The following is a 26,248-nucleotide window of genomic DNA, read 5'->3' as shown; positions in this document are numbered from 1 at the left end:
AGGATATTACACTTGGAAAGAATATCAAAGTCTGATTGAAATGTCACATTTTACAGATGGGAATACTGAGTTTTAGAGAGAAGAGGTGAGGTCATAGGTGCTTGAGGTCACAGCCAGAGAAGGAACCCTGATATCCTAGCTCCCAGTGCAGTGTTAATCCACTATTTCATGATGCTTCCCTAAAATTAAGAGGTCATCTGGTCCAACCTTTCACCTACTTTAGAGACCCCACAGCCCTCTTCTTCATTGTATTTGCTTCAGTACATCAAGAATCTGGGCTTTTTGTCAGCCTGAGCACTTCTTTCACCAGTGCAGATTGCAGTATGTTTGCTCCAGGAGATGGTTTTCATGAATTTCTCTGAGCAAAAAAAAATAGAATAAAATAAAATAAAATAAAATTCTTCCCCAGTGGCCAGATTTCTGGTGATGAATCAGGGCTTCCCTGGGCTTCAGACTCTAAGGCCAGGGTTCTTTCTGCTATCCCAGGTTGCCTGGCCTTTCTGAGTAATCATTGGGGAAGTGAGATAATGGCCTTTATCTCTCTACTACAGTCTTATCTCTTCTCAACAAACTGCACATTTTATTTTTGTCGGATAAAATTTCCATTTCAGTCTTTAAATGTTTTTAAATTGCTCTATGAAACAGGTTTCTGAAGAAATGTTACATTAATAAAGTAGGCTGAAATGATAAAGAATTAGTTTAGCATAGATAGCTATTCTTTGGCTGTCTTTCCTTTTCCATCTAAACCCCCAATAATGCTCAATTAAGTAAAAAGAATATGATTTGACATGTGTGTTATTCTTGTCTCATCAGCTAAGTTATAATCCCCATGGAGACAGGTACAAAAACATAGGTATTTTAGGCTTCTGTTTGCCCCATGGCACCCTAGGATGAACCTGGGCACATAGTGAGTGTGCAAATTCACCAATGGTGGTTCTATTTACAATTCTGCTACCAGAGTTATCAGTCCACACTAAAATTACCTAATTGGATCTTGTCAACAAGTATTTGCCTATCAGTAGCATAAAATGCATGACAATCCTATTAGTAAATGTTTATTTAATCCTTTAGGTAAAATTTAATCCAATGAGTAAAATATAATTGAATTTTTATTTATTGATAAAAGGAAAACACTTGTGAGTCTTGGGAATATATGTGTAAACAGAAACTTGGTACATACATTTGCTAGTTATTCTTCCATGCCACGAAATCAACTGTGAATAATAAACGTTTTCCTGGAGTGGTGAGTAATGAGACACTTTTAGAATTAACTACTGTAACAACAAGTCATCTTTACGTAGCACTTAAAGAGTTTTAAGCCATTTTCTTTATTACAATCTTATGAGGAAAGTAGATTAAGTATTATTGTTCCCATTTTACAGATAAGGAAACTGAGCCACAGAAAGGAAAGTACTAACACAACTATAAAGTGTGGACTTGAATTTTGAACCCAGTCTCAGAATCAAAATCCAGTGCTTTTTCCACAGAAGGAACCCTAAGGTGCAGGCTAGGATGTTGTAAAGAGCTGAAGGTCATTGTCTACTCCTGGTGATCTCCAAAATCTATCCACATTGTCATCTTACAAATGAGAAAGCCAAAGCCCAGAGAAATTGAATGGCTGAAGATCACACAGATAACATGTGCCAGAGCCAGCCAGGATTTGAACTCAGGTCCAGTGACTCCAAGATCAGTGGTCTTTCAACTGAATCATAGGGCCTGGGGAGAAGGAAACATGCAATAATAACAGTGCTGCTCAAACTGCAGAACAAATAATTCTACTCACTTTCCTGCTTTTATAACTTCTCCCCCTACTTTTTTATCCAGATTCCGGGGCCTAAAAGCCTGAGGCATTGAGCACACATCCCTACCCCCTGATCCGAGTTGCAATCTGGCAGGGAGGAGACCGGCTTCTTCCTAACTGTAATCCTTATCCCAAACTGTCACCCAGGAACCCCATGCTTCAATATGGCTATCTTAGCACAGAAAGCTAATCTCCTCCGTGTGGAGTCTGGGTTCTTAATCTTCAGCAGCTGCAGAGGCATTGGCCCTGGGAGGATTTTCCTACCAGGAATTATGCAGCTGATAATATGAGTAATAGCTCCAGGCAGGTCAGGAGTGGGGAGGGAGCCAAGGAAGTGGGATCTCTCCACCCCTTTGGGAGCTTATATAGCAGGAAATGACTTTGACCAGTGATTTTTATTTTTAAAATTAAATTTCCAATCAATGAAAATTTGCCCTCTCTTCATCCCATTCGCTCCTTCCTCATTGAGAAAGAAAAACAAAGCCCTTATTACAAACATGTACGTTTGGTCAAGAGAAAACAAATTCCTTCCTTAGAATAGCTTTGTCTAAAATGATACATCTGATTGTGACTTTTCCAAAAAGGGAGCACATCTGACAAGCTGCTGGTGTTTTCTAGGGTTCCAGTGTTGTTGTTGTTGTTGTTCAATTGTTTCAGTTGTCTGACTCTTCATGACTCCATTTGGGGTTTTCCTTGGTAAAGATACAGGAGTGGTTTGCCATTGCTTTTTCCAGATCATTTTAGAGATGAGGAAACTGAGGCAAACGGGATTAAGTGACGTACCCAGGGTCACGCAGCTCGTGAGAGTCTGAGGCTGGATTTGAACTCAAGTCTTCCTGGCTCCAGGCCCAGCACTCTATCCACGGTGCCACCCAGCTGTCCAGTGTTCCAGTAGGCCGTTGCTAGTTTTGGTCCTGCGATTGGGAAGTCGTGGGAATCAGAGCTGAAGGAGACTTAGCATCTCATTATAGGATTATAGGACCTATAGCTGGAAGGGACCTCAGAGGTCATGAAGTCCAATTCTCTGACGGTGACCTTCCCAAGGTCACAGGAGTCATCAGTAGCAGCACTGGAATTAAGACCTGGGTCATCTGACTCCAAAATCCAGTCAGTCCACAAGTACTTATTAAGGACCTACCGTGTGCCAGGCATAGTGTGCTAAATGCTGGGGCTACAAAGAAAAGCAAAAAATAGCCTCTGTCTTCAATGACTATACATTCTAATGGGGGAGACAACATGTAAATAATTAGTTAGACGCAAGACACAGACAGAGTAGATGGAAGGCAATCTGAGATGTTCCTTCCACTATACTCTATTTCCAGTTAGGAACAAGACCTTAGCTTAAAAAGACCAAGGTCTTCCACTGCATCCAGGGCCTTATTCAGTCATCCTGATCGATATCTGGCCACTGGACGAGAAAGTGAGACTGGGACTTTGCATGGCCCTCCCTCACTTAAATCCAAGTCACTTGCATGTTGTGGCATCACCTCCCTGATGTCTGGTCTCTTTGAGAACGCAGGACAAACAACAACCACTGTTGTGAGGATCAAATGAGAATATATATGTACATACACATACAAATATATATGTATATTCACACCTATATACATATGTAATGTTTACAAACATTAAAATGTCATATAAATATTAATTGATATTATTATATAGGCAAAAAAACCTTGTGATATGACTTATGTCATGCTGCAAAGGCCCACACACACCTGAAAATATCTTTCTGTCTGATGTCATGATGTCTAAAATGCTGCCGTAATACATTTATTTTTTAGGTCAAGTATTGCTTGCTCTCAGAGGCTCTCCTCACCCCCCTCTTAAAAAATAATTTCTAAAATCTTAGAGAAGATTTAGACAATAAATAAATCCACAGTGGTGTGTTAGTACACTGGCAGATTCACTTTCCTCCCTAACAGAGAATACCTGGGTCAGCATGAGAGCCTTGAGTGTCCAGGGCTTGGGACCTGAAAGGAGGAAGAGTGATGGGCACAGAAAGAGGAGACTGGTGTGCTAAAAATAGATACAGTTTCCTCCACAATTTTGCCCTAGGCCGATCTCGGCCACTATAACATTATCTTTGATAGTCATGGTTTTTTTTTTTCCTGTAAAATGAAAGGGTTGGACCATATGATTTCTAAGGTCCCTTGAAGCACTATCAATTATAGGAAAATAAAATTTAAAGTTGGAAAGGAAATTAGAGACTTTTTATCCAACCTTTCATTTTACAGAGGAGAATAGGACCCAGAGAGGTTAAGCAACTTTCCTGGGCTCACACAGGTAATAAGTAGAAGAACCATTCTATGGTTCCATGGTATTAGAGACTCCTGTTTTATACTCAATTTGTTGATTCAACTCCTGCCTTTTTTTAAAAATTGTCACTGTGTTCAGTGGCTTTATGACACTTGTTCCTGACTTTATGACACTTTTCTTTTAAAAAAAAAGATTATCTTCTTGTTTTTACATCACCTTAATTTCCAAATGTATCACTCTCTCTTCTCCCTTTTCCAGAAAACTCTTCCTTGTAATGAAGGGGAAAAAAAAAAGACAAAAAAAATGAAAAAAGCATGTTAGCAAGACTAGTCAACATAAATTGAATTTGATACTAGGGAGCAATTTTCCATACACATAATCCCCACTTTTTCAAAGAAGAGAGAGAGATGCATTTTTTATATTTCTTTTTGGGGGATCAAACTTGGTCTCAATTTTCCCCCTTTTCCTCTCTCTCCCCCATTTTTGTTATACTTATAATCATGTCAACATAGTACATTGCTTTTCCTAGTTCTGCTTACTCCACTTTGCATCAATTCATGAAAGTCTTTCTATGTTTTTCTATAGTCTTCATATTTACTGTTTTGTACAGCACAGTAACATTCCATTACATTTATGTATCACAATTTGTTTAAATGTTCTCAAATCAATGAACATCTACTCTGTTTCCAATTCTTTACTACCACAAAATTGTTGCTATAGATATTTCAGTGTGTATATAGCACCTTTCTGTCTTTGATGTCTCTGGGGGTATATACCTAACTGTGAGATCTTTGGATCAAAGAGGAGAGACATTTTACTTTCTTAGCATAATTCCAAATTGCTTTCTAGGATGGTTGCACCATTCCATGTCTTCATTGTTCACCTCCTGTTTGTTTATCTGTTGTCTCACAGCTGGGTCATGATGGAGCCTCTCCAGAGAGCTGTTGGCTGGTAGAGGAGTTTTGTGTTGCTGTGCCTACCAAGGGGAGCATGTACACTCTGCGGTGTAATTGCTGGCTGGCCAAGGATCGCGGTGATGGTGTGACTTCCAGAGTCTTTGACCTCCTGGATGCTGTGTTTGTGAATATTGGTGTGAAGGTACAGAATATAAAGTCCATGAAATAGCTAAGATCCAAGGGTGGAATCAAAAGATGCTCCATGGACATCTGTATGAACTGAACCAGCAAAATATTCACACACACACACACACACATACACACACACACACATAATGAGCAAATAGCTAAGTCATGAGGATTTCTTTATAAAAAAAAAAAGGAGGTTTCTAATATCAGTTTAGGATCAGGTCATTGCCACCAGAAATTACAGTTCCTTAAGGAACTCAAATTTATTAATAGATTTAGATTTTTCGATGAAATGTTAGAAACTGTGTACGTATCACTATGGCTTGCAAAAGCTTGGCATCTATAGACTATCTAGTGATACATAATAAGGTAGCTAGATATGCATACTCAAAGTTTACTAGCCTTTACAAACTAGCAGATGACAAATCCCTGCACAACAAACATAAAACCTCAAATGTCTTTGAGAATTCAACAGATAAACTGTGTTGGAACTAGAGCATCATTTCAGACAGGCCTGTTGCCCAGAACTGCCTGGATGTAATATTGATCTATTAGACATACCAAATAATCATAATCTCCAAACTGCATGAAATGAAAAACTTTCAAAACAGAGAGACCAACAGGTACTCCAGCTGTGCTATCTGCCACTAGAGTTGTCCCAGAGAAGCTTCCACTGAGCTCAATTCAATATTTTAAAGCAATCATTTTATACATTTGTGCCAGAGGTCAGAGAACACTGAATGTAAAAGAAAAATAGGAAAACAAATTGTCCTTAGACTATTTCTATCTGAACTTCATTAAATTTAGAAGAATGAGATTTTTTTTAAAAGTAACAATATTGATAACTCATTTATATGAACAAAAGCTACTTGCAGACAGAGACTGTTTTGGTATTCCTATCACTCAGCCTAGTGCTGGCACATACAAGATGCTAAATCAATGCTTATTGAATTGAATTGAAAATAGTATTTTAATGTTTGCAAAGCACCTTCCTGACAACTACCCTGCAAAGTAGGAAATGGTGATAACACTAGCTGCTCTTCCTACTTCCCAAAAGTATTATGAAGGACAAGTAAGTTCTTCATAATAGTATGTAAAAGTATAGGGAAGATGACAGGCCTCAGTTTCCTTATTTGTAAAATGAGAGGGTTGAACTCTATGAACCCTAAAGTGTGTGTGTGTGTGTGTGTGTGTGTGTGTGTGTGTGTGGTGTGGGTGTGTAATATATATACACATATGTTTACATAATCCTAAAGTAAGAGAGAGAATTGGTGCTTCAACCCAATCCTAGGTCTTCTCTCACCCCCAGTTTATACAGAGGACAAGAACTCTCTTTTCCCCTTAGTTCCTACCTAATTAATACTGCCCCTGGTAGAATATTTTACATTTTTAACCTGCCATGTGAGATGTTCTCATTTGGTACTCAGGAAAATCCTGTGAGGTAGGTGTGGCAGAGATTATTATTCAAAATTGACAGGTAAGAAAACAGATTTATTTGATCATAGGAAATGTGATATTGTAGAAGGAGTTCCAGGCTGTAATTAGTAGACCTGGATGCCGGTCCTGTCCCTGGAACTAATGAATTGTGTGACCTTGAGCAAGTCATTTGATCTCTAGCCTCATCCATGTCCCCATTTATAAAATAGAGAGGGTTAGATCAAAAGGGTCTCTAGGTTCCTTGAGGACAGAGATGGTTTCACTTTCAGTCTTATCTCCCCAGGACTTAGCATATTACCTGGTGCATAACAATCAATTGATAAACGCTTGCTCCTTGATCAATTTATCTAAGCCCAGCTTTAATGGTTCATGATTTTGCTGATTTTTAAAATGTTATTACTCTATAATTTCCTTACTTAAACTCCTTCAATAGCTTCCTGTGGAGCACAGTATAACGTAAAAACTCCAGGACTCCGTAGAGTTTGGTTCTCTTTGCACATACCAGGTACTCAATAAATATTGTTCGATGAGAGGTAGAATTGAGGAGTGGAAAGAACCCTGGACTAGAAACCAGAAGATGTGACATTCTTCGTTTCGTCACTAACCAGCTGTCACAACTTATTGTAGGGAAGTCCTTCACATCTCTGGGCCTCAATTTGCTCACCTGTAAAATGGGTCTATTAAACCTGATGACCTCTAAGGATGATTCCATTATAGAAGTCTGCTATTTATGTGATTTTGGGCAAATCACTTCCCAGTTTCTTCATGTGTAAAATGAAGGACTTGGATGAAATGACCTCTGAGGTCTCCTTCCAGCTTTACATGTATGAGTTCAACGAGCTCCTATGAGATCAGTAAGTTCTTTCTAGTTTTGACCTACTGTGAGTTTTTGGTTAAGTTGACTTGCCCACATTCACACTGCGCTTTCCTGCACTTTACTTAAGCTTGTGGTAGAGCCCAAATCAGAGCTCAACCCTCCTGATTCCCACTGCAGGGCTCTTTCATCCACCTTGCCCTGATCATATCCCCAGAAAGCACAACAGTGTTGTCATTCGGTGAACATTAGTAAGCACCTCCTATAAGGGGTGATGTGGCAAACTAGAAAAACAAAGAAACGAACAAAAAATTGGCTTCGGAAGATCTAGATTCAAATCCCAACTCTGCTGCTGCTACAACTTGCATAACCTTAGCCGATTAGCTCAAGCCCACTGGACTCGTTTTCTTTATCTGATAAGTGAGAGGTCAGACTAGGAGGTTTCTGAGGTCCCTTCTAGCTCCAGATGGATGAGCCTGTGCGCCGATGTTGTGTGCGAGGCATTATGCCGGGCCCTAGGCACAGAAAGATCTGTAGGACCCAGTACTTGTTCTCAAGGAGCTTATAATCTAAAGACGGTGATAAAAAGTGCACCAAAATGATTTAAGTACAAAGAATAGGCAAACTGTTATGAGAAACATGAGGAGAAAGAAAGAGTTTCCACTTGAAAGGGAAAGAGGTGCCGTGGAAGGGAAGGAGGTAGTGTCTGATTTGTCCTTTGAAGGGAAGGTCCTTCAACCATAGAGAAGGGGAAGAGATTGAGACCATTACAGGAAGTGGGGGGGGGAGGTTACAGAATGAGGAAAAGCTGAGAGTTGGGGGGAGAGTAGGATGGGGACAGAGAATGGAGTTGGATAACATATAATTTAGAAAGGGAAGTAGAATAAGCTAAGACTGGACAAGTAGATCAGAGCTAGGTTGTCAAAAGCCCTGAATGTCAGATTTGGCATTCAAGTGGTTCTATAGATGGGGGTCTAACCCTGCTCCCTACTGCCCAACAGGCCTACATGGTTTTAGACCCTAAAAATTGCTCTGGAAAGTAGGAAGAATGAAGTTATGTCAGAGCCAAGACCTTCCCGGTTATGTCCCAACAGATTCAAATAAAAGGATTGAGTTATTGGGCCCTCAAAAAAGAGGTTCCTAAAGGAAACGCTGGTAGGCAGGAGTACTAGCACATGGGCCTGCCAGGTGGTGCAATCCAAGCCTTCATATAGCTCAAAACCTTCTGTCTGCTGGGATGGGAAACTCTCCTACGCAGCATGATGGACACAGCCAAAATTGGCATTGTTCATTCCTGTTCTTCTGACCTGATGCTGCGTTACTGACTTGTATGAGTGTGCAAGTATGTGTGTGTGCCTACGCACCCATGCATAGACAGACACAATACAAGTATAACTCAGTGTAAGCAAGTCTAGTGTGTGAACATCTGGATTCACACCAGAGCTCTTCCCTTGACAGAATAATCATTACTGGCATGTGTGTGTTTGTGTGAGTATGCATAGGCAGACACAGTGTAGGTGTAACTCAGTATAAGGAAGTCTGGTATGTGAATATCTGGATTCACACCAGGGTTCTTCCCTGGACAAAATTATCATCTGGGTTTCAGTAGCCACCTTCCCGGGACATGTAGTTTCAATGAAAGGCACTCAGTTTGGATACAGGTTCTCAGGAACACATCTTTGCATAAATTGAGGTCCACCCAGAGAGAGAGAAGAAAGAATTCAGGGCCCCTAAGAGCTCAGAAGGTTAGAACCCCATTTTGTTCACATCTCATGGCTGGTTCTCCCAAGAGATAATGAATCACCCTTTCGGATTTTTTTTTGTTTCCTTGTTTGTTTAAATGCCATCTGTTTATGTGGCAACCAAAATAGTGTGACACTTGTGAGTTTGATTAGATTATCTTCTACCAGAGAAATGGCCTTCTTCCTCCTTTCTGCTTCGCTTTAAAGGTCCAGCCCAGCCTTCAAGGCCCAACTTAAGCCTTCTCTAAATAGGGAAGGAAATGAGCATTTTTATAGTACCTACCATGTGCTAAGCACTTTGAACCCAGTCTTTTCTCTCTGCCTTTCTAAATTCCTATGGTGTGTATTATCCTGATTGGGCAACCTAGCCCTTGATTATATTTATATTTTAACTCTTTATTTTAAATAATAACAATCCTACTTCTTTGGAAGTTGGACTTAGAATCATAGAATTCAGAGCTAGAAGAGGCCCTAGAAATCATCTGCTGCATTCCATGTATTTTATAGACAAGGAAACTGAGGCCCAGAGAGTGATTGACATAGTCACCCAGGAAATTAGCAGCATAGCCAGTACTAGAACCCACGTCTTCTACCTCCTGTACTAGGTTACCTTCTGATGTCATCTACAACATAGCTGGAAGCAAAGAAATTAAAAACAACTAAAAAGACTTCTCAGCTATGATAAGAGTAGCTTGTTACAAACCTCCTGTACTATGCTTAAGTCAACCTCTCAGGTGCCCACGCAGAACCTTATAGACTTAATGATGTGTGTAAAATAAGGCTACAGATTTAACAAGATTGGTTAGGATAGAAGCAGGCTTAAAGATGAGTTGGGGGCTCCCAGAGGCACTGATGTCAATAGGAAGTCACAGTCTCAGAGCAAGGGAAGAGATGGAAGAACAGACAACGAAAGTGCAGAATTTAGTCTGTAGACAGACACACTGTCGTGCATACCCTAATTGGTTCCAAGGGCACTGAAGTGCAGCACTGATGCTTGTGGTGAATGATTTTTAGTCACCAAGAAAAGTTTAGGTTTGGTTCAGTGCACTATGCTTAATAAGGCAAGGAAATGTGTAAGGTATTTTTGAAAAATTTTCATTAAAATGATTAGCTTAAAAAATTCAGTACTTAAAAGGATAAGCTTTAATTATCTGGAAGATACGTAGGCAATATGCATCTTATTCTCTAACAAAGTCAAATGTATAAGTGCTCATGGACTCATAGAGTCATAGGCTTAAAGCTGGAAGAACTTTACAGGCCGTCTTATCCAACCTTTTTATTTTACAGATGAGGAAACTAAGGGACAGAGAATGTAAGTAACACATCCAAGGTTATGTTCAGCTTGACGTCAGGGAGATCTGGGTTCAAATGCTGCCTCAGACACTACTCACTAGCCGTGTGACTGTGGACATGTCTCTTAATCTGAGTCTCAGTTTCTTCATCCCAAAAATGGGGACAACAATAGTGCCTGCTTCACAGGGATATTGTGAAGATCAAATGAGACAATGTACATAAGCACTTCGTAGACATTAGAGTGCTGTATATATTGAGCTATAAATAATAATATTATTATTCATATCTGATAGTCTCTCTGCCATAAGAAATACTAAGTGCAGGCTAGAGTGGAGGGCAAGATCTGTGTCCATTAGTTTTAATTGTACAAGCATTTACTAAATACTCATTATGTTCCAGGCACTGTGCTAGGGATAGATACAATGACAAAAATGAATAGTCCCTCAAAGAGCTTCTATTTTTCTTTTTAAATTTTTAAAAATTATTTATGTTTAACATTGTTTTCTTTTTAAATTTTGAATTCCAAATTCTCTCCCTCCCTCCCACTCCTCCCCTCCCCCACCCACTGAGAAGGCAAGTGATATATCAATTATACATGTAAAATCATGCAAATCACTTCCATATTAGCCATATCATAGGAGGAAAGCAAGAAAAATAAAGAAAGCAAGAAAATTATACTTCAATTTGCACTCAGAGTTCATCAGTTCTCTCTCCTGGGTAGATTGCATTTTTTCATCGTGAGTCCTTTGGAACTGTCTTGGATCTTTGTATTGATCAAAGTAGCCAAGTCTTTCACAGTTAATCATCCTTACAGCATTGCTGTGACTAAGCATAATGTTCTCCTGATTCTTCTCACTTCACTTTTGTCTCAGTTCATATAGGTTTTCCCCAGGTTTTTCTGAAACCACCCTCCTTATCATTTCTTATAGCACAATAGTATTCCATCACAATCATATTCCACAACTTCTTCAGATATTCCCCAATTGATGAGCATCCCCTCAATTTCCTATTATTTGCCACCACCAAAGGAGATGTCATAAATATTTTTGTACGTGTAGGTTCTTTCCCCTCTTTAAAAATCTCTTTTCCCTTTTCTTTGATCTCTTTGAGATACAGATCTAGTAATGGTATTGTTGGGTCAAAGGGTCACACTCCTAACCCTTTGGGCATAGCTCCAAATGACTGGCCCAGTTAAAAATTCCACCAACAGCTTATTAGTGTACATCCCCGCTGTTGGTCATTTCTGATAGGTATGAGTTGTTTTAAATTACATTTCTCTGATTACTAGTGATTTAAAACATTTTTCATATGACTATAGATAGCTTTGATTTCTTTTGAAAACTTCCTATTTATATCCTTTGATCATTTATCAATTAACGAATGGCTCTTATTTTTACAGATTTGACTCAATTCTCTATATATTTGAGAAATTAGACCTTTATCACAGAAACTTGCTGTAAAATTTTTTTTTACATTATTTCATTGTCTATGTCATTGTCTTTTAGCAAAATGTAGTTTTCCTGTTTATTTCTTTTAATTAGGTTTATTTTTTCTTTTGCTTTGTCTGGGATCTGATTATTACTCCTGCCTTTTTCACTTCAACTGAAGCATAATAAATTCTATTCAATCCTTTGTTTTAATTCTGTGCATATCTTTCTGTTTCAAGTGTGTCTCTTATAAGCAACATGTTGGGGGCAGCTAGGTGGCACAGTGGATAGAGCAGCGGCCCTGAAGTCAGGAGGACCTGAGTTCAAATCCAGCCTCAGACCAAACACTTGACACTTACTTAGCTGTGTGACCTTAGACAAGTCACTTAACTCCAATTGCCTTAAAAAAAACCATATTGTTGGATTCTGGTTTTTCTAATCCATTCTGCTATCAACTCCCATTTTATGAGTGAGCTCATCCCATTCACGTTCACATACCAACTTTGTATTCCCCTCCATTCTATTTTCTTCTGTTTATCCTTCTTTCTTTTTAATCCTATCCCTCCTCAAAAGTCTGTTTTGTTTCTGACCACTGTCTGTCCTAATCCACCTTTCCTTTTCTTAATCCCCCACCTATTTCTCTAATCTTCTTCCTATCTTATTTCCTTATTGGTTAAGATAGATTTCTATACCCACCTGAGTGTGTGTATATATATATACATTCTTACCTTTTTGAACCAATTGAACGAGAATGAGGTTCAAGCATTGTCCATCACTTCTCCATTTTTCCCTTCCTGGTAAAAGCTCTTCTTTGTGCACTTTGTGAGATAATTTTCTCCATTTACCTCTCCCTTCCCCCTTATCTCAATGCATCACTCTTTCTCACCCCTTCATTTTTTTTTCCTTTGGAGATTATCCATGCTATCTTTCTATGTAGATTCCTTCTAACTGCCCTAAAAATAATAATGGTCTTAGGTGTTATATGTATCATCTTCCCATAAAGGGATGTATACAGTTTAACTTTATTGAGTCCCTTGTGATTTTTCTTTCATGTTTACCTTTTTCGGCTTTTATTGAATCTCTTCTGTTTAAATTTCAAATTTTCTATTCAGCTCTGGTTTTTATCAAGAATGTTTGAAAGTCCTCTATTTCATTAAATATCCATTTTCCCCCTGAATGATTATACTTATTTTTGCTGGGTGGGTTATTCTTGGTTGTAATTTTAGTTTCTTTGCCTTCCAGAATATCATATTCCAAGCCCTCTGCTCCTTTAATGTGGAAGTTACTAAATTTTGTATGATCCTGACAGTGGCTTTACAATTATTATTTCTGACTGCTTGCAATATTTTCTATTTGACCTGGGAGCTCTGGAATTTGGCTATAATATTCCTGGGAGTTTTCCTTTGGGGATTTATTTCAGGAGATGATTGGCAGATTCTTTGAATTTCTATTTTACCCTTTGGATTTAATATATCAGGTCAGTTTTCCTTGATAATTTCTTGAAATATGATATCTAGGCTCTTTTTTTTTTTTGGTCATGGCTTTCAGACAGTCCAATGATACTTAAATTATCTCTCCTTAATCTATTTTCCAGGTAATTTGTTTTTCTGAAAAGATATTAATATTTCTTCTATTTCTTCATTTTTTTTACTTAGTTTTATTGTTTCTTGATGTCATATGGAGTCATTAGCTTCCACTTGCCCAATTCTAATTTTTAAGGAATTATTTTCTTTAGTGAACTTCTGTACCTCTTTTTTCCCATCTGGCCAATTTGGCTTTTTATGAAGTTCACTTCTTCAGTTAATTTTTGTACTTCACTTTCTATTTGGCCTATTCTGCTTTTTAAAGAGTTCTTTTCTTCAGTGAATTTTTGTACTTCTTTTACCATTAGTCCAAGTCTGTTTTTTAAGGTGTTTCCTAAGTATTTTTTGTGCCTGTTTTACCAAGCTATTAATTTTCTTTTTGTAATTTTCTTACAACACTCTCAATACTTTTCCCAATTTTTCCTCTACCACTCTTGTCTCTTTCTTTAACTCTTCCAGGAATGCTTGTTGGACTTGGGTCCAATAGGCACTTTTCTTTAAGGCTTTGGTTATATTTATTTTCACATTATTGTCTTCTTCTGAGTTTGTTTCTTGGTCTTCCCTGCCACCATAGTAGCTTTTTATGGTCAAGTTCCTTTTTTTGTAGCCACAAGTGCTAATGATCCTCTCTGCCTTAGAAATGTAACCAGGTCCCTATTCCTATGTGACTGATGATCACAAGTGCTCTTCCCTATCCTGGAATTGCAACCCAGAACTGTGTATGGGGAATACAGAACTCAATCCTGTACCCAGTCCCAGCAAAGAGTCCCCCTGTAATCTCTTTCTACCAATTGACTGACCCCCTTATGGTTTCTGGACTGAGAGCTTCTGAAGCTGCTGCTGCTGCCACTGTCATGGCCATCTCCAAGGCTCACTACTATTGTTACCATTTCAGGCACTGTAGGCCACCTTCCATCTAGGTGTCCTAAGTTATCTTAGACTGGAAAAATGTCTCACCCTGACTTTTTTTTGGCTCTGATACTCCAAAATTTGATTTGAGGTATTATTTTGAAGTTGTTTGGAGGGGAATGTTGGGAAAATTCGGTTGGGTTGCTGCCTCAACTCTGCCATCTTGGCTCATTCTGAGGAGCTAACAGTTTAATGGAAAAAAAAAACTATACATGCACACACAAGTAAATACAAAATATATGCAAAGTACTCTGAGGAGAGAGCCCTAGCAACCATGTGGAACAGGAGAGGCTTCATGCAGCACTTGGTTTGTGTCTTGAAAGAAACCAGGGGTTCTAAGAGGCAGAACTAAGGAAAGAGGGCATTCCAGGCACTGGATACAGCCAATCCAAAGGCATGTAGATGGGAGATGGCATGTTGTGCATGAAGAACAGTAAGTAGGCCAGTTTTTTGGACTATAGAGTATGTGAAGGAGAGTTATATGTAATAAGTCTGGTAATAAGCTGGAGACAGATTATGAAGGACTTTAAAAGTCAAATGGAAGAATTTGTATTATTATTATCCTGGAGAAAATAGGGAGTGACAGGAACTCCTTGTAGAGTGGTATAACATGGTCAGACATACACTTTAGGATGGGGCGAAGAACCTGCAGCCTTGAGGCCACATGTGGCCCTGAAGCCACTGGTTCCCTACCCCTGCTTTAGGAACATCAGTTTGGCAGCTATGTGTAGGATGCACTGAAGAGGGGAAAGAATTGAAGGAGGGAGACTAATTAGGAGGTTATTGATAGAGCCTAGGAGAGTGGTGATGATGACTGGGACTGGGGTTGGTGTCTGTGTGACTAGAGAGAAGGGGATAGATATGAGAGGTATCATGGAGGTAGAATTGACAAGACTTAGGGACTGATTGGATATGGAGAACAAGGAAGAGCCCAGAGTCAAGGAGGAAACCTGACAGACAGCAATACTTTCACATGAAACAGGAAAGTTAGGAAGAAGGGTGCCTGGGTGGGTGGGGGAGGAGGATGAAGAATAACTTTTATTTTGGACATGTTGAGTTTGAGATGCCTAAGAGGCATTCATTTGGAAATGTTCAATAGTCAGTTGGCCATGCAGGATTGGAGCTCAAAACAGAAACTCAAATCTGTGAGTCATATGCATGGAGGTGATAATTGAACCCATAATATCACCAGAAGAAAGAGTGAAAAGAGGAGGGCCCAAAAGAGAGCCTAGAGGGATACCCCATAGCTAGGAGACAGGATGCAGGTTATGATCTAGCAAAGGGGAACTAAGGGAGAGCAGTTTAACAAAAACTCAGAGAGGAATATGTGAGATGGTGGGACAGAAAACACTATTTAACATAACAGAGAAGTCAAGAAGAATGAGGACTGAGAATAGGCTATTGTATTTGATAATTAAGAGATCACTGCTAACTTGGGAGAGAGGGGAGAGATTGAACACCAGCTTACAAAGGACTGAGAAGAATAATAGTAGAGGAAATGGAAGCAATGAGTGTAGATAGCTTTTTCCAGTTTGGTAGAGATGTGGAAGAGAGGTCTGTGATGATAGCTTGAGGGGTTGCTAGGGTCCAATGAGGATTTTTTTCAGGATAGAGAAGATGGGAGAGTTTCTAGGTAGAAAAGGTCAGGGATTGAAGTGGAAGGGAAGATGCGAGCCTTCAGGTAGTGACCTTCTTGAGAAAAGAAGAATGACCTGGTGATTGGTAGATAGCTGCCACAAAAGAGGCATTTGTGTCTTAGGCACATAGATGGCACAGTGGATAGAGTGCTGCGCCTGGAGTCAGGAAGACCTGACTTCAAATCCGGCCTTAGACACTTACTAGCTGTATGGCCATGGGCAAGTCCCTTAACCTCCCTCAGACTCAGTTTCCCCATCTATAAAATGGGGATAATAGTAAGCACTTACTTTCTAGAGTTATTATGAAGATCAAATGAAATAACATTTGTATAGTGCTTTGCAAACCTTAATACAGGCGTAACTCACAATAAACATTTTTTTTTAAATAATGGCTACAGTAGTACTTCTGGGATTGATACTTTTGTGACCAGGATATCCCCAACTAAGGCTATCATAGAGAGTGAATCTACCTGCATTTGCTCTTGGGGACATCCCTACCATCAATCAGGCAGTGGTTCAGTGAGCCCACAGTATTGTCAGTGTGCCCTGCTTTAAGCAAATCTCATATAGTCCAGTAAAATTCTTCACTTTGCAAAAAAATACACTGAGTTTAATTCAATTTGACAAATATTTAGAAAATGCTTACCATGTGGCAGGGTCTCTTCTAGGTGGTGAAAGTACAGATAGAAAAACTAAGTAGTCCACACCTCACACATAGTTCACTAAATGTCTATTGGCTATTTGTGGAATAAATGAATGGATAGCAAATTCCCTAGATTCAAAGTGGAATTCAATTTATAACAAATTGATTCACGTAATTTTTCAGGAGTACATGTGTTGCAAAAAACAAAGTACAATAGGAATTGTGTGCTGTGCTAGCCAAAGGAGGAGCCTTGGTCCCTGCCCTCCAGAAGCTCTTCTTAAGGACTTGTTTTCTACAATTAATTTTTTCTTTCCTTTTCCAAGCTATTGACTCTCTCTCGCATGCCTCTCATTTCTTTTCCCAATTTTTCTTCTACCCTATTATTTGACTTTTAAAATCCTTCTTGAGCTCTTCCAAGAAGGCTTTTGGGGCTTGAGACCAGTTCATATTCCCCTTTGAGGTTTTGGATGTGGGTATGCTGACAATGTTGTCTTCTTCTGAATTTGTGCCTTGATCTTTCCTTTCCCCATAATAAGAATCTATGGTCATTGTCCGTTTCTGCTTTTTGTGCATGGTGTTTGCCTATTTCCTAACTTTAAAAAAAAAGTTGAGCTCTCCTTCTAGAATGAAGGGGGCACTTACCCAAGTTTCTTTTCCTGCTCACCTGGGCCTTGCACAGGGATGTTTTGCTACTGATGGATGTCTATCAGCCTGGAGTTTTGCTTCCTGGAGTTGTACTTCCCAGAGTTGTGTTGAGGCACTGGGTGATTTGGCAGCTGGAGAACACCGTGGCTTATGGTGGTTTTCCAAGCTGGTGTCTACTGGTTCCCCTGCCTGTATTGAGGCTCTGGTGGGGGAAGAGTCCTGGTGTTGGCACTTGCCTGCTCTACCAATCTGGGTCTCAGGATCTTCCCCTGGTATGCTGAGGTGGAGCTTGCTACTGACTTGCTGGGACACCTCCCATCCTGTACTATTTCCCCTCCCCCAGAGTGAGAGGGGTCTTTCACTTTAATCCCCCAAACTTCCTTGGCTACAAGACTGCAGTGCTGTGTCTTTTTGCTGGCTCAGGGCTTTTCTGGGGCAGTATTTTCTGGATTTTCAAAGGTCAGTAAGGGAGGGTAAGAACAATTTACTTCTTACTCCACCATCTTGACTCCTGGAAGTGGAACTTTCAGAAGCTCAAAATTGAGCTGGGGAGACAAGATATATACAAATGAAAAACACTTAAGACCACACAGGAGAGAGAATATGTCCTGGGATTCTTTTGAGCAGAGGAGAGAATGGGAAGAAGTTGCAAAGAGGAAATCTAGGTCTGATAACAGGAAAATCTTCCTAAAACTTAGAGCTATCCAAAAATGGAATGGGCTATGTTGGAGGTGATGAGCTCCCTCTCCATGAAGATCTTCAAGCATAGGTTGGATGATCAATTGTTGGGTGTGTTACAATGGGAATTGCTTTGGGTTGAACTAAATTGCTGCTCTCAAACTGTTCATGTGATTCTATGAAAGAACCTTAAACCAACCTTTGCTTTTTTGGCAGATCATGTATGAAATGACCGTCTGGACAGGTGATATCGTTGGAGGTGGCACTGATTCCAACATTTTTATGACACTTTATGGAGTCAATGGGAGCACAGAAGAAGTGCAATTGGACAAAAAGAAAGCACGGTATGTAGAGGCACTAACCTCTGGTATTCTGCATCTGGTCCCATCCTACCTCTTCTCTTATCTTATCATTTACTGCTCCTTTCCACACATCCTTAACTCCAGTCAAATGGGTCACTTTCCTATTCCTCCCTAAATACCTTGTCCAACCCTGATTCTATGTCTTTCTTCATGTTATTGACCTTGTTTGGAATGTCCATTAATCAATAGCTCAATCACCAAGCACTTATTAAGCACTTACCATGTGCCAGGTACCACACTAAGTGCTGGGGACACAAAGATAAAAATGGAACAGTCTCTGCCCTCAAGGATTTTACATTCTATTGGGCAAAATAACATGTCCATATCAGCAGGGGTGGGAGTTGGGGTGGGATGTGTCAGGAAAGGGCAGCTACACTTAGCTATATCTTAACTTCTTTTCAAGGAACCACTCAAAGTCTCACCTCCTTCATGAAGCAATTTCAGCCCAATCCAGCCCACAAAGACCTCTCCCACCTCTGAGATCCTATGGCACTGATGATACCATTCACTTGGTTCTAATCCTACACTGCCTTGTACTGACCTTCATTTTTCATATTGGTATAGTTTATCTCCCCATCTAGACTATAATGTCTTTGAGTACAGGGTAGAAGAAACTCCCAGCTTGGAACATACCGGGCCTCTGGGGTGGGGGTGGGGGTGGGGGGGGGGGGTGAGCCTGACCTCTTTTCACTCTATTCCATAGTGTTTCAATGCAGCCATACTGTTTGTTCCACCCCAGGTGCACCAGGGTAGTGCTAGAGCCAGGCTGGGCTATAGGTGGAAACAGCCACTACCTTAAATGGTTACCCAGTTTCAGTTACCCAGGAAGTTTCAGCACCCTAAGTTTTTCCCAGTCATGTTCTTGACCGAACTGGAAGTTCCACTGTCTTGTCTTCATCTCTCTTTCTTAAGGCTTTGCTCTTCAGTAAAATAAATGTCCACCACCAAAGGAAACCTGCTCTGGGATTGGGCAGTCACTCGTTCAGTAATTTAAGATCTTTCCTGAGAGTGGGGGGAGGAGAAGGGGACCAGAGGGAAAGGACACTGGCAATTGAGAGGGGCCATGCAAAGGAACAAATAGAAACTTGAGGTTATTGAATGCAAACTCCTTGGGCAACTCAGTCTTGCTCTATCACTGCCCCAAAGCTCCCTTTCTTAGGAGGAGTATTAGCAAGCAGAGGTTCTTCTCCAGGGATTATTGAATCAAATCTTTCAGGTGCAGTGCATAGAGCCTCACCATCCAAGGCTGGCAGAAGTGCTTAGCTAAACCCACCCTTGCATTCCCAGAGCCCAAGAGAAAGCAGAGGGGTTGGAAGTGAGGGGTGGAGTTAAGCCTCCTGCAGCCACAAAAAGAAGGATGTGATTAATGTACAAAAAAAATGGAAAAAGATGGCGAGGAGTCACTCACATAGACCAGGGAGTATTCTTTCCAGTGAAGGGGCAAAATGAACTGAGACTTAAATGAATTTCATGAAGTAATGATGAGTTAGAGTAAAATTTAAACTGCTCCTCTTTAAAAAATAGATTTTCCCCCTTCTCTTTGCTAGGGGTGTGTGTGTGTGTGTGTGTGTGTGTGTGTGTGTGTGTGTGTGTGATGCTGTCTCAAGGAGACAATGGCTAAATGAAAAGTGTGAAGAATGAAGGCAAATAAAGACTAGAAATTTCCAGGATACCTTATTTGAACAAAGCTCTATGATTTAATATTTTCTGAGTGGGGAATTAGTTTATGGAAACTATCAGGGGGGACAATATTCACCTTAAGCCACATGAAGGGAAACTAGATGGGGGATTAGTGAGCAGCACTTGACTCACTACACTGTACTGCTCCTTGTGGTCTCTTGACTCTTAGAAAGAAAGAAGGTGAGAAAATACAAACATATGGGAAGTAAAATAAGAATTTAAAAAGATCTGTGGCTTCATTGGTAAAGTTATTCTATCCACTGACAGATTAAAACCTTCCTACTAATACTCCTTACATAGTCTTTGTGAGTTGCTGTCACCACAATCCAGCCTAGGAATTCAATTTCCTCATCTGTAAAATGGGGATAAGAACATACAGATAATTTGCCTCCAGCAGAGTTTTTTTGTGAGGATCAAATGTGCTAATGTGTAGAAATTGTTCTGCAATTAGAAAGCACCTAGAAATATTGTCTGATTAATATTATCCCCATGCGCACAGATTTGAACGAGGACAGAACGACACTTTCGTTATGGAGATCGATGACATTGCCCCATTCACAAAGATGCGGATGCGGCTGGACGGGCTGGGCAACCGACCAGAGTGGTTCCTGGACAAGGTAACAGATGAGCCGGAGTACACCACCACACTTCACTTGCCATCCCCTTTCTGCTCAGTCTCCTTGCTCTCTCTCTACCTGGCTCCTTCTTAGCATTATCATCTGCTCATAGAGCTATATTGCCCCAACCCTGAAACCTGACCCTTCTCCCAAAGTTGCTGCCCTTTCTCTCCCCATCCCTCCCCAGCAGCTGTATGATCTGGCACTTCTTGGAATATTGCTTTCCACATTGTTCTCAAGGTAAAGAAAAAAAGGAATATTTACACATATATATCCTCACCAAGAGGTTATTCACCAAGTGATACATTTTTTCCGGTAATGGAAATAAGCTATCTACCCAGGCGAAAAGGAGCTACAGTCCACATCAGTGGAGGGAATATTCACAGCAATAAAGTAAGAATGTATGTGTGTGAAGATATTACATTATGTGATGCTGTATTGGGTTATATTATGTTATATTATAGGGCAGCTAGGTGGTGCACAGAATAGAACATTGGGTTTGGAATCAAGAAGACTCATCTTCCTGAGTTCAAATCTGGCCTCAGATACTTCCTAGCTGTATGACCCTGGGCAAGTCACTTACCCCTGTTTGGCTCAGTTTCCTCATCTATAAAATGGCCTGGAGAAGGAAATGGCAAACCACTTTACTATTTCTTCCAAGAAATCCCAAATGGGTTCACAAAGAGTCAGACAGAACTAAAACGACTCAGCATGTTTTATATTATATTATATCATATCATATCATATCATATCATATCATATCACATCACATCACATCACACCTTATATTATATTATATGTTATATTATGTTGTATTATATTGTATTGTATTATATTATATTATAATCATATCATGCAAGTAGGTGGTATAGTGGATAAAGCACCAGGAAGACCTGGAGTCAAGAAGACCTGAGTTCAAATCCAACTTTAGGCATTTACTAGCTGTCTGACCTTGGACAAGTCACTTAACTTCTGTTTGCCTTCATTTTCTCCTCTGTAAATAGCACCTACCTCCCACAGTTTTTGTGAGAATCAAATGAGATAATTTATAAAATGCTTAGTAGCATTAGTAGTAGGTCCTATATAAATGCTAGATGTTATCATTCTATCATATCATATTGTGTCATGTCATATTGCACCATGTATCATATCTTATTATTTTATAACATCATATCATATTTTATATTTATATACATGCGCACAACCTTTTCCTCCTGCACTCAAGTTCTCTTCTGATGCCATGCTGTGGCTGGGAGTTGACTCTGGGATCCAAAAGGCTCTCAGCAGAGCACAGGTCCTGATAGGTCCCATCAGACTGAAATGTTTCCAGTATGGACCTGGTCATAGGCTCTGTATCATCAGTGACTCACGGACCAACCTAACAAAATTTAGGGAGACTTACCACAGAGCTGGACACAGGGCAATGGGATTTCCAGCTTTAGCAGCTTTCAAAGACATTCTACAAGGTTATAGGATTGTGATTTGTTTTGCTGTAAAGACTACCCATACCACAAACTGTCAGATTCTTGAAGGATGGAAGTATATACATATGTATGTATATACATATGTATGTATTATATATATATATATATATGTACATGTGTGTATACATACATATATATACATATGCATACATATATGTATATGTGTATGGTTTTGTTCCAGACCTATGATTTTAATTGTTTGGAGGGCTCTTGTTGAGAAAGCACCATTTACCAATTCAGATCAGCAACTATTCTTCAACTTACAGTCCTACAACATTGTCTGGGGACACTGAGAGGTTAACTAACTTTCTCAGGGTCACACAGCTAGAATGGGGAAGAGCTGGTATTTGTCTATGTCCTCCTGCTGCCCAGATTAGCTCTCTGTCCTCTTCTTTCTACTAGATCTCTTATGTATGATGTGTGTGGATGTTAACCATCTATCAACAAGTATTTAATATGGTAGGTACTATGTTAGGCTCTAGAAATACAAAGACAAGAATGGAATAGTTCCTGACTAAAGGAACTTATATTATACACACACACACACTTCGTACTAAGATGCGGAAGTGATTCCTACATATGCATACATCTAATTCATATTAAGAAGGTATATAAGTTATATGTATAATATGAATATATATATATAATATGAATATAAGCACCTATACTTCTCCATATATACAAAATAGTATCCCAAAAGTCCTAGTACAGTTTTGGGACACTCTATTTTGGGACACCATCTGTATATTTTATATTAAGATGTTAATGGTTTATAAGAATAGATTGTCATTCTTCCTGGTCAATATCTATGTTTTAGGAGGGGTTAATGCCTTAATAGAGCAGTAAAATTGTGGGGTAGCAGGTAGTTAAGGGAAAATATTGTATTTACTACATACATTTTCCATTCCATTTTCAGACCCAAGGAGACACCCAGAATTGGTTTATGGAGTGAGTGTGGGAGAAAGTCCAAATGATAGTAGAAGGATGTATAAAGGTAGACTGAAACTACACAGACAAATTTCACTATTTTTCTGTGGACTGGCCCTTGGGGAGATAGCCTTAACACAAGCTATCAGAAATATCATTTGGAAAATGAAAAATCCAGTGAACCAGCTGGTTTTGTCTAATAATGCCTGACATTTGTACATTGCTTACTTTTTTACTAAAGCACTTGCTTAGTCTTTTTTTTTAACTTAATGCTCATAACAGGAAGTATACATATCAGGTGTAACAATCCTCATTTTCTTCATCATCAAGTCAGGAAGCTGAGGCCCAGAGACAAGCAGTGAGTTAACCAGTGTCTCACAGATGCTTAGTGGCAAAGCCAGGATGAACACTTGGGTCTTACGAACATCCTGTCCATTGCTCTTCTGTCTATACCACTCAGCCTCCACAGTGACAAACTCTTTGGGTTCATTTCCCTCCTTCCCTGCCCAGTTGACTTAGCTTTTAAGTAGCCACGGCTTGAACTCTTTTAAGTGAGCCAGCAACAAAGTGAGAAATCCAAGCAACGCTGTTGTTTATCTTTCAGTTGTCCAACTGGAAGAAGTGGCAATGTTAGAAGTGGTAGGCTTGCTGATGGATGAGGCACCAGCAGGGCTTGGGGATGGGGAGAGAGGGGAGAGTAAGATACTCAATGAAGATCCCTTGGACTTGACAGTGTGTTGCCAGATCCCTGTAGAAGGCCCTGGCTTGCCTGCTGTCTGATTGTTGACAAATGGCCTTCTTCATTGGCATGGAATCCCTGGGCTTGGGCTCCTTTGACATCACCCACTCCCCTCTTTGGTCCATATTAGGCTGGAGAAGAGTCAATGTATTTGGCAAATAAAAGTCTTGGTGATCTTAGAATTCCCTTGAAATAGTGGGGATATGAGATAAATTTCACAGGATTAGGGCATGATGATAAAATTGAAGTACTGGGTAGATGTCATATGTTGGAGACATACAGGGTCAATTGAAACTTTGCTTTGCACGTGCAAGTGTGTGTGTGTGTGTGTGTGTTTGTAGGGCTGCAAGATGTGTGCTTTTGAAGGTCAAGAGGATGAGGGCAGATTGAATATCCATCTGTTGGATCACCAAGTCAATCCCTGAGGAGTAGATAGATGGCCACTTGTCATAGTAGGACCGGAAGGAGGGACCCAGGGTCCAGGGCCGTCACCAGACCTGGTTCATAATCCTAAGATTCCATCAACTAATTGCTAATTGTGTACTGAGTATCAGCCCTATGAGGGATACAAATGTTGTTTGAATGGAGGAGAAGTCACAGTTGTTGTCCTCAGATATGAGGACGTCCTCAGATATTAAAAGATATTGTTAAAAGGTAAATAACGATGCTTCCTTAATGCTTCAAAAGATCCATGCTTTAATTGATCATTGTATTATAGTTTTAGAATCCAAACCTTCATTTTACAGATGAGTAAACTGAGGCTTAGAGGTTAAGTGTTGCATGGGCAGGAAGTGGCATGACCTAGAATCTACCAGCACAATTCAACAAGTATTTTTTAAATGTGCAAAGCCTTCTGCTTGGCACCGGAGACCTAAAGACAAAAACTGAATAATTTCTACCCCTCAGAAGCTTACATTCACCTAGACTGGTAGATAGGGATGAGTGTGGAGCGGCTAGTGTCTGGTCCCTTAAGGCAGTGATATAATGATCAGAAGCTAATAACTTCTTTTCTCCTCATCCCTGATTTCAGCGGGGGGGGGGGCATGCCTCATATAAAACCTGAATTATAGGTATTATTATTTCCAATCATGGTTGATTCTAAAAGCAGCTAGGCTCCTTGAGGTCAGAGAATATGTTTTATTCTTCTTTTTTAGCCTCCAGAACATTGTGAGCACAGTAAACAGTGAGTCAATCCTTGTTTAAAGAATAGAATGTGCATTTTGATCATCAGAAATGCTAGGCATGAATCTATCCTCCGTGGGTAAGGCAGGTCTGGCCGAGCGAAACTGACAAGTTGGTCATCAGTGTCCCTTCATCACCATTTCTTCTCCTCTCTTCTCCCTTTTGACTTCCTCCTTCCCCACCCAACACGGATCTCAGGGTCCCCTTGTAGAGCAGAGCCCCCACTATGGCTTCTTCTCCAAGTCTGCCCTCCCCCCACAAAGACTTCTCTGAATTCTTCATAGCATTTTGCCTGGTACTCTCCTTTGCGCTTATCTCACTGTCTGTTATATCACAGTTTATTTGCATACTTATCCTTTCTTTCATTTCAATCAATTATTTAGTCAGTAAACATTTATTAAGTGCCTACTATGTGCCAGTATAAACTCCTTGGGAGCAGAGCCTATGTCTTAAATCTTTATATGCTTAGCAACTAGCACATAGTAGATGTTTAATAGTTGTTTGCTGAATGAATGGATGACCTTTATATCAAAGGATCCCTCCACTAAGAGCCTATGATTTGAAGACCTTTCATTTATCTGGCTTGATTTCCATTGTCCAAGTAGAAACTGGTAACTTTGATAACTGGTGTTTCTCTAGTAATAAGGCCAGCTCTCCTTATAAATCCTCAGGTTTTGCTTCCACAATAAAGAACACAAAAAGAACCCACACTATAGTCTATAGAGAAACCCTTTCTCCTTTATGCAGACCCTGGAGACGTGGATAATTCTTGTGACTCAGCTACTGTCCCAAGTGGGTGTCCAGGGTGAAGGGTGGGATCATTCCTCTCCATTGCTAAGCTGCTGTTTGGGCATCCACTGCTCCAGGGTAATGGCACTTTCATCCTCCAGTGAGGGGGCAGGATGCCTTTGGGCAATTGGAAATCTTCTGTTCTTGTTCACCCAGGTCCCATATCCCTACCCTATACACAGAAGATTTTCTCAGGTAGTTGTGGAAACACTTCCAACTTACCTTTCTGGGAATGACTTTATTTACCATCCCCTCTCCTCTTCTGTCAATAGGGCCTGTAGGGCATGCTTCCCATTTGATCATCACTCATTCAGAGTCTTAAGAGGGATTCATAAAAGCATTTGGGGTCTCTTTTCATTTCCATTTGTTTCCCACCTTCCTTTGGGGCAGCTGAGCAGGGTTCTTCTTAATAGAAGAAAAGAGAAACTGCTGGAACCTGTGACTTGAAGGGTGGACCCTTGCCCCTCTAAGGAAAATTCACATTCCGGAGGTGTTCATCTATATCTTTTCCA

General features: G+C 40.1%; 1 protein-coding gene across 2 annotated transcripts in view; it reads left to right on the top strand.

Moving 5' to 3' along the window:
- Positions 1 to 26,248, top strand: part of LOXHD1 (lipoxygenase homology domains 1) — a 272,249-nt gene that overhangs the window by 203,012 nt on the left and 42,989 nt on the right. Inside the window, exons 31-33 of one of the 2 annotated variants that reach the window (XM_027869011.1) lie at positions 4,976 to 5,161; positions 18,173 to 18,300; positions 20,498 to 20,615. In XM_027869011.1, coding sequence (XP_027724812.1) covers positions 4,976 to 5,161; positions 18,173 to 18,300; positions 20,498 to 20,615 — 432 coding nt within the window. The remainder of the gene's footprint in view (positions 1 to 4,975; positions 5,162 to 18,172; positions 18,301 to 20,497; positions 20,616 to 26,248) is intronic. The other variant, XM_027869010.1, reaches the window with a different exon arrangement.

Source organism: Vombatus ursinus, unplaced genomic scaffold (assembly GCF_900497805.2).
Source record: "Vombatus ursinus unplaced genomic scaffold, bare-nosed wombat genome assembly UNPS02014791.1, whole genome shotgun sequence".
Taxonomy (NCBI): domain Eukaryota; kingdom Metazoa; phylum Chordata; class Mammalia; order Diprotodontia; family Vombatidae; genus Vombatus; species Vombatus ursinus.
Note: the sequence above shows the minus strand (reverse complement) of the source record. Positions and strands in the feature narration are given on the sequence as shown.